A 9915-nucleotide genomic window follows, 5' to 3' on the forward strand; every position below is an offset into this window, starting at 1 on the left:
AAAATTTTTTTCATGGCAAAGAATGTGGGTAAGTACATTGATGCTTTTCACTTTAAAAACTAGTCCAAATATATTGTTTCTGTCAACTGAGCTTTTTAAAAGCTTTTATTCAAGGTCTCAACTATATAATTATCTTGGATAAATACATTTTTACCTTCAGCTACTCTTATCTCTTCCAATCCTTTAGGAAAAAGAAATGGAACTACCATGAACTCTTTGTGTCTTACAGGAGATAATACAGAACTCCATAAATCTACCCAATATCCCTATACACAGTAGTCCCAAATTAAGTTTAGAAAACACTAATTTGATGGTCATGCATCATCTATTTTGTGACAGAAACCAGAATATGCTAGTAATAATAACAATGAAGCTATATAGCTTTATCATGAAGCACTTACTAAGTGCCAGGTATTGTTCTAAAGCACCTTATGTGTATTATCTCCTTAATCCTCACAATTTGCCTATTATTTTGGCAATATGGTCCCTATTTTCCACAGATGGGTTAAGTAACTGGTCTGAGATCACACCCACTGTAGCTAGAATTTAAAACAAGACAGTCTGATTCTGTGCTCTCAGCCATTCCTTTATATCACCAGTGAGATGTGATGCCCTCTCCGGTGCAGAAGGTATGAGTCCAAGTAGCATTTATAAGCATGCTTGCTTTGGCATAATGCAGAATGCGAAGTAAACAGAAATAAGCAGGATAGGTACTCCAGGAAAGATCGGTGTATTTGAATAAAGGTATAAATAACTTCAAATGGTATATAGTAGTAACAGGATAATAGACATATCACTGGGCCACTAGGCTTTCAACTTGAGTATTCAGGGAATCACTCAGGTTAAATAGGAATTTATGTTAAATAGTATTTCTGGGAATAATTTGTCCCTAGTAAAAATTTATATACTCATAGGTCTGGAAGGTCCCTTAGAGATCAATTATTCCAAACAACTCATTTATAGTAGTAATACTTACTATCTTTTGCAAGTGGCATTCTAAGGGCCTTTTACTTTTTAAATTATTTATTTATACGCTTATTTTTTTATTTTATTTTGAGAGTACATTTGTTACAGCTGGGGACAGTGAAACAGGGAAGGGCTTAGGATAGAAGAAGGTACAGGAGAGCCTAGGCAGGGCTGCTTTGGCTCACTGGAAAGTTTGAGAAAAGGGGCCTTGGAGGCAGGATCAGCAGTTAGCCAGCCCAAGCTGCCTCTGCCCATTGCTCCCCTGGTTGCCAGTCTCTTAGGGGCCCTTAGAGTTTAGGAGACATATCCTGAGAGGAAAGAAAGGCGTGGGTGTGCTCCTGAGAGGGAGAGCACTTTTCTATGATGTTTAATTTTTTAATAATTAAGAACACATCACACATAATCAGAAAAATAAATATTGTCTTATTCCTGTTAAGACAATTTAATGAAGAAAAGAATAGGTTTTCAACAAATGGTGTTAGAACAACTGGATATGCACATACAAAAGAATGAATTTGTACTCCTACATCACACCATATACAATGCAATACTACTTGGCAATAAACAGGAATGCAGTACTAATACATGCTATAACATGGATTAACTCTGAATACATTATGCTAAATGAAATAAGCCTGTCACAAAAGAGTAGGTTTTATACAACTTAAAATGACTAGAATGGGCAAACCTATATAGACAGAAAGTAGATTAGTGGTGGCTTAGGGCTGGAGGAGTGAGTGTGGGAAAGGGGCATAGGCAATGACTGCTACTGGGCAAGATGTGTGTTTTTAGGGTGATGAAAATGTTCCAAATCAGATCATGATGATGGTTACACAACTCTGTCTAAAAACCATTGAACCATACCCATTAAAAGGGTGAATTGTATGGTATGTGGTATGTCTTAATATTAAAAAGAAAAAATGGCTATTTGATTAAATTGATGCAATATGATTTAAGATGACATTCATTATTAGTAAACGTTAAGTATATTTTCAGTCAATACTTTACAGACATAAAGAACTAGTATCTTCCCATTGATTCTGTCCCACAGAAAAGGTCAGCAGCCTGTTCATCATCAAAGCCTCAGTTATGATTAGTTTGGAAGAGACACAAAATAGAGTGCTTTAAACAAAAAAGTTGATTTCTCTGTCACATAAAAGTCTTGAGGTAGGTGACCCAGAGCTGGGAGGGCAGATATCTCCACAATGCACTCAGAACCCAAGGATATTTTCAGTTTCTGCTTTGCCAACCCTCGGGTATGCTTTTGTTATTGGCCAGCCTCCTGAGTAGGAGGGAGAGGACTGTCTAATAACAAGAGCATCCCTTCTCAGCTCTAGTCAGTCCCATAAGAAAGACTGACAGACTAGCAGCGTTGAAGCAAAGCAAGAGAATTTATTAAGGAAGCAAGGCTAGCCCTAGCCAGTTTGGCTCAGTGGATAGAGCGTCAGCCTATGGACTGAAGGGTCCAGGTTCAATTCCAGCAAGGGCACGAGCCCTAGTTGCGGGCTCCATCCCCAGTATGAGGCATGTAGGAGGCAGCTGATCAATGATTCTCTCTCATCATTGATGTTTCTATCTCTCTCACTCTCCCTTCCTCTCTGAAATCAATAAAAAAATATATTCAAAAAAAAAAAAAAGAAAAAGCAAGGCAAGCAAAAATTTAAAAAATACACTTGATGTACAGCACAATCAGGCACCCAGCTAATCTGAATGTCCTATCTGGTAGAAGTTTAGGGATTTCATACTTATCTACAGGTTTCAAGGTTCCTCTGCTGGATATCTTAGACAATAGACTAAATTTCAAGGTCCCCCCTTTTACTTTGTTGTGGCTTCTTTTTTTTCAGAATTAATAGGGCATTTGGTGAATTTATCTTATCAAGTCCCAAAATTGCTGACTTCTTTGTTCAGTAGGTAAGATAAAACTCCCTCTTCTTTCCTCCTACCCCCTTTCCTATATTCTCTGGTTAGAGAGGAAAGGTATTAATCATTTGCTCTTAAGTGTCCTTGGTTGGGGAAGATAAGGTCTTGCAATTCACAAGCTGGCTGCAAGCTGCCCAAACAGTTTGGCCTTATTTCAGTTTTCCCTACCACTTACCCAGGAATTTTCCTAGCTTCCTACTATCCTGCCACACTTTTATGGTTCAAATAGTAACTATCACCTTTGAATTCCAAGCAACAGAATGAAAGATGGAGAAAAAATGGGGGAGATAAAGGGTACATGCCAGATGTCTTTAAGAAAGGTTCCCAGCCCTAACCGGTTTGGCTCAATGGATAGAGCATCAGCCTGCGGACTCAAGGGTCCCAGGTTCGATTCCGGTCAAGGGCATGTACCTTGGTTGTGGGCACATCCCCAGTAGGGAGTGTGCAGGAGGCAGCTGATCGATGTTTCTCTCTCATCGATGTTTCTAACTCTCTATCCCTCTCCCTTCCTTTCTGTAAAAAATCAATAAAATATATATTTTAAAAAAAAGAAAGAAAGGTTCCCAGATGCCATTTCCACTGTGCATTGTCGACCAAAACATGTGACATAGTCATATTTAATTTCAAGTGAGACTGAGAATATGGTCTTTATTCTAGGTAGCCTGTGCCCAGATAGGAATTAGGGGTTCTATCATCCTGGAAGAAAGGGAAACAGACATTCAGAAATCACTAGCATACTCTACCTTTGATCCATAACTTATCTAATGACACAAGCCCTTCCAAAAGCTAGAAAGAAAAATAACCTGCTCACAAAAGATGAAAGAAATGATAGCAGTATAGTCTTGAAACTTATATAATCTTTTAAAAAATATTTGTATTGATTTCAGATAGGAAAGGAGAGGGAGAGAGAGAGAGAAATATCAATGTTAGAAAATCATTGATCAGCTGCCTCCTGCATGTGCCCTACTGGGGATCGAGCCTGCAAACTGGGCATGTGCCCTGACCAGAAATCAAACCATGATCTCCTGGTTCATAGGTCAATGCTCAATCACTGAGCCACGCTTATATAAACCCAGGCTTATATAATTTTGTTACCCAATGTCACCCCAATTAATTTAATATAAAAAGAAATAAGATGAACTAAGAACTACACATTAAATTAAACAGTATGAGAAATGAGTATGTCTAATAGTGAAAAGCATCAGAGGAGACAAATTTGCAAAAGGGTGGAGAAATACCAAAAGTGGGGGGAGCATTTTTTTCTTAAGATGGGAGCCAGCGGCAATATCCATCAGATATGCTATGGCAAATAAAAAGGAACAGTTTAAATGAGCAATAGGTAAAATCTGATTGCTTTTACTCCTATTAAGATAGTAGACTTTGGCCCTAGACGGTTTGGCTCAGTGGATAGAGCATCGGCCTATGGACTGAAGTGGTCCCAGGTTCTATTCTGGTCAAAGACACATGCCTGGGTTGTGGGCTCAATCCCCAGTGTGGGGCATGCAGTAGGCAGCCCATCAATGCTTCTCTCTCATCACTGATGTTTCTATCTCTCTTTCCCACTCCCTTCCTCTCTGAAATTAATAAAATATATATTTTTAAAAAGATAGTCGACTTTGGTGGTACTCTCCAGGGGAGCAATGGGCAGTGGCAGCTGGTCCCAGGCTATCCCTCTGAACCTGTCTCTAAGGTCCCCTTTTCTCAGACTCTCCAGTGAACTGACAGCAGCCCTGCCTTGGCTCACTTCTTTCCCATAACGTCTCTAGAGAGCCAAAGCAGTCATGCCTAGGTTCTCTCCTGTTGCTTCTTCCATACTAAGCCCATCTTGTTTCACTGTCCCCAGCTTTAATAAAAATACTCTAAAAAAAATAAAAGACAATAGACTTTTAACAAAACAGTTTAACTTTGCCTATTTTATTCATATGCTTTTGATTCCTGGAAGGTTTGTCAACTGGTTTTATTGCTTCTGGCAGTATTTCATATATTGCATCTGACTTTTTCTATGTACACCTAGTGATACAGTCACTTTGGGAATCATTTCTGTTTTGTTGTAGTTTTTTTACTTACTATGTTAACACATGCATACTAGATACCTCAGAAAAACTGCCTGACTGGTGTGGCTCAATGGTTGAGCATTGACCTATAAACAAGGAAATCACAGTTTGATTCCTGGTCAGGGCACATGCCTGGGTTATGGGCTTGATCCCCAGTAAGGGTGTGCAGGAGGCAACCAATCAATGATTCTCTCTCATCATTGATGTTCCTGTCTCTCTCTCCCTCTCTGAAATAAAAAATATATATATGTAAATAAATACTTGAAAACTGCCAATGTACACAGCTTGTAAATTTATTTAATCCTTTTAATAATTAAAGATCCACAGACAGCCTTGGTTTCTACATAAGAAACATAATCAGCTGAATGTGACTAAAATAAAGTCTTCATGAAAGACAATATTTATTATGTTTCAGGAAAAGATAATTAACGTTTAGGGATTTTTTTAAAGTTTACGAGTTCAGAAGAATTTAACAAAAAAATATGAAAATAAATAAATAAAAGTTATTGTATGGGAAAAACAGAACTTTCAAATGCTGATGCTGAGATTAGTGTTAAAATTTGTATAATGAAATTTAAGTCATAGGAGAAAGGCCAGAGCCCACATACATTCAAATGATCCCAACGCTAAAAAAATAAAAAATAAATAAATAAATGTGCATTTTCTTTAGATAATTCTACAGCTGATATGTACTTCCTAGGAGAAAGTACAGTTTTAACAAGATGATAGTTTCACAAATAATGTCATCTACAAATCTTCAAAATGCAATAAATCTATCAGATTCTATACAGCATGACCATATGAATTGAATAAAGAAATTACTTCTTGAAATCACTATATCTCAAGACATATTATATCTGACACAGGCTACACCACATACCACATGGAAGAGGAGGGAAGCACTGGCCTAGAAAATGAAGAGAACTATGTTCCAGTTACTGGATCAACCCCCAATTAATCACCCAGGCAAGACATCTTTTGCCGGAGACCAATTCCAGCATGACAGCAGGGCTGCTTCTGGGAATGGCTGAAGGCATTTCCCCAAACCTGAAAATGGATTATTGCTTGGCTGCCAGGAAGCTAAAAGGCATCTTAATCTACATGTTATTGCCTCCTACTGGCCAAACACCTGAACAGCCATAGGCTAATTCTTCCATTCTGACAATGCTTGTGTATACCCTTTGAAGTGTATATCTCTATTTACCTCAGGACAAGTTGTGTTAATAAAAGCATGGGGTCCTGGGATGAGGAGAACCTAAGACCTGAGAATTTAGATCTTAGAACTTAGCTCCTTTAGCTAAACTCCTCTGACCCCCAAATGCCTTTCAAAATTATATTTTGTCTCCGGTCTCTTTATTAGTCTCTGGACTCTTATTTAACATCTACGCACAGCCTTCTCCAGATTCCTGAACCCTTCTTGATGCTGGGACAAGAACCCCGGCACCTTTTCAAGGCCTTCATTTCCTCATTAAAAGCAATAAATGGGCCCTAACTGGTTTGGCTCAGGGGATAGAGCATCAGCCTGCGGACTGAAAGGTCCCAGGTTCGATTCCAGTCAAGGGCATGTACCTTGGTTGCGGGCACATCCCCAGTAGGAGGTGTACGGGAGGAAACTGATCAATGTTTCTCTCTCATCGATGTTTCTACCTCTCTATCCCTCTCCCTTCCTCTCTGTAAAAAATCAATAAAATATAATTTTTTAAAAGCAATAAATGGGTTGGACTCTATGTTCTCTTAGGTCCTTTCCAGTACTAAGATTTTAAGATGCCTTGAGGGTTCATTTCAGATGATATAACATTTGTTTATATTAAATCACTTCTGATACATTTATTATCAGAAACTGTCCATACTTGAAGTCTGAATTATTAAAATGTTCTACTCCATATTTTCAAGTCAGAAACAGTAATTCAGAATTCAACTATAGTATTCTAATTTTTTAATTGAAATAAGATGATCAGAATAATAAATTTTACATTCACATCAATGAGTCTAGAAAAATATACATATAATAGAATGTTAAAGCTAAAAGAGAATCAGGAGATAGAGAGAGAGAGAGAGATCTTATAAAGTATGTATCAATGGCAATTACTCCAAACAACTGTACACTCAGAATTTGTGGATATATGTTACAAGCTGTGGAAACAGTCCAGCCCATATGTCAAAATACAAAGCCAAAAAGATTTTGAATTTTCTAAAGATACTTTTTTGAGGAAGAAAGGAAAGAAATCATCCCCATTTCTTCATACCCCCGTCCCAAATGGGAGAATTTAAAATCATGCCCATCTTTGATAATATTTTATAGAAAATAAATGCCCAGATACATGGACAATTTAATTTATTTCCTCTTCAATTTGTTTTTTATGGTAGACATATTAATTTCATTTTGAATATGGTATGCCAAATATCCTGAACTTCCAGGAATGAAGTCATGTAGCTCCCCAAGGAATTTCTTCATGGCACCAATTGATATATAACCTATAAAAAAAAAGGTATATATTTGAAATTTTGTCATACTATCTAATTTTCAGTGTCATGGTTGATTAGGGTTAAGATTTCTAAAGACGGTTCTTAGAAAAGAAGAAAACATACTAGTCAGAAGATTCTCCATGACACTTGATAATTATCAGTGAACACCTTTCTTATCCCTTACCTGTTCCCCACAACCTTCTACCTCCTTTTATTTTTATTTATTGGTTTTTAGAGAGAGGAAGGGAGAGAGAGGAACATCAATTTGTTATTCTACTTGTTTATGGTCCCTGACTGGGGATGGAAACTGTGGGAAACTACCTATTGTCTTCTCTAGCAGAGAGGTGTGGACAAGGAGCCTGGAATGCTGGTGACCCTTGAAGAGCCCTGGCAAAGGTCAGGGCTGTGTACTCACTGTTTAGTCCAGACAATGGTAGCTGAAGCAACTTCCCTACCAGATAGTCATGTGAATCCTTACTGATAAGATAGTCTGTCTATTACTGGAAATTGCCTGCCTAAGGGCTATAGGTGTATCCCAAACTGAATAAAAGGATGGCAAGGTCTGAGCATAAGTAGAGTCCATCCTCTTGGGATGGACTCTCACCTGCCACCCCAATTTCCAAATTATTATTTCTTGTCTCATCTCTTTCATTTGTGTGTGGCCCCTCTTCCAGAGCCTGAACCCTGAACCATGCAGGACATGGGGTCATTCACATCTGGCACCCAACGTGGGACACTCTGGAGGAGAAAACTTCGGTTAGAGCGAAAAAACAAAGAATTCACCAGATAGGTGGGGACACCGGATAGGTGGGGGATATTTACCACACGCAAAGCCCACAGTCAGCTGCAGAAATCATGATCTGTAAGTAGGGTGCGAATGTGTTTTTTCTAGCCAGGCTAATGGCGCAGAATTTGGTTAAAAAGTAAGAAACTTTATTGTAGACTTTTGATTTGCATGCTTAAAGTTTCAGAAGGTATTCTCTTACAGTTTTTGCTTGATATTATAGAACATAACCCCTTGGTTTCCTGAAGAAGGTACATTAAATCTTGAATGTTTGGCAAAGAGTTGGTCAGAACTTGAAAAAAGCTCAGCAGAAGGGAAAAAACTTGCCTCCAAACTGTTTCTCCTTGTGGAACACAATATTCCATTTGCTAGAGCCTTTTAGAGAGGCTAAGGAGGATAAATCGCCTACCTTTGCACTCTCTGCTCCTAAAGAAGAGTGAAAAGAAAAGAAAAATTGGAGGAATGGCCTTCATGGCCCCCTCCACCTCCAATGTCCTAATCCTGAAATGTTTAATTTGCCGTTAATAGGATCACCTGTGCAAAGAGCTATCCAAGAGGGATTACAGGAGAAATTATGATTAATATTTCTAAAGCATTCTTAGCTCCTTATGATTGGTATTCTCTGGCTTGTGCAACTCTGGATGGAGGAGATTATTTACTATGGAAGGGAGAATTTTTGGAGAAATGTCAGGAGCAAGCCCATGCCAACCACGGGCTGAATGCTCAATTTATGAAAAGCAAGCAGGAGGTGGGGGAGGGGAGGCACGTGGCGATCCTGTCCCCCTCCCAAGTGTGCTAGGAAACGTTTTCTTCTTGCCATGAAAATTTTTACAAAATTTAGAAATGTGTCTGGGATTTCTGTGCACATGTAAAGAGAGAAGCTAGCTTAAAAAATGTGTGCACACCGTCCAGTTTCAGATATTAGATTGTTTTGAGCTAAACTTAATCTCTTTACGAATGCTACAGAATAAAACCCAAGACTGGTGTTTTCCTCCGAAAGATGGCGGATTTGACCTAGGGAAAAAATATAGGCTAAGTTCTAGTAACAAGATTGGTATTTCCATAATAAAGAGTAGTTTATTTAAAATAATAAAGGAGGAGACAACCAAGATGGCAGCATAGGTAAACACCTGAACTTGCTGCCATGCACAACCACATTAAAACTGCAACTAAAAGACAAAACGAATATCATCAAGAAGCACGGGAAGACTGGCTGAGGGGAAATTCTACAACTAGAAGGAAAGAGAAAAGTGCATTGAGTCCGGTAGGAGGTGCAGAGGTGCAGAAGAGTGGAGGTACGGAGGTGCGCGCACGAAAGGGGCTGGCAGCTGGGTATGCTGTTGTCTTTGTCAATTGGGAGGGAGATACAAGCTCCCAAGTACTCTGAACTCAGACTCATACAGAGAGAAATTGGACTGTCTGGCATTGGGCTGGAACGTAAGGGCGGCTTTCTCCCAGAGGTACTTACAGTGGTCATTGTTCCTGCACGGGGCCGTGGGACACAGAGACCCAGGGACCTATCTGGTTTGGACCATTGGGCAACCATTGCTGTTTGCTCTGCCCTGGGGATTCCCTGAGACCCCAACCCAACCAATTTACAACCCCACCCAAACTGTGCACAGAGGCTTTTTCATACCAATGTCCTGGCCTTTCTCTGCCTAAAAACCTGTCAAACTGCAGCTGGGTCAGAGAACCCCAGAGCTTCCAAAAGAAGGCTTAAGTCTC

At 39.1% G+C, this 9915-nt stretch overlaps 1 protein-coding gene across 1 annotated transcript in view; it reads right to left on the reverse strand.

Moving 5' to 3' along the window:
* Positions 1-7275: 7275 nt before the first annotated feature.
* Positions 7276-9915, reverse strand: part of LOC102753570 (chromosome unknown open reading frame, human C15orf43) — a 42013-nt gene continuing 39373 nt past the window's right edge. Inside the window, exon 7 of the mRNA XM_006777992.1 lies at positions 7276-7415. Coding sequence (XP_006778055.1) covers positions 7276-7415 — 140 coding nt within the window. The remainder of the gene's footprint in view (positions 7416-9915) is intronic.

The sequence above is a fragment of the Myotis davidii genome, unplaced genomic scaffold, assembly GCF_000327345.1.
Source record: "Myotis davidii unplaced genomic scaffold, ASM32734v1 scaffold46, whole genome shotgun sequence".
Taxonomy (NCBI): Eukaryota; Metazoa; Chordata; class Mammalia; order Chiroptera; family Vespertilionidae; genus Myotis; species Myotis davidii.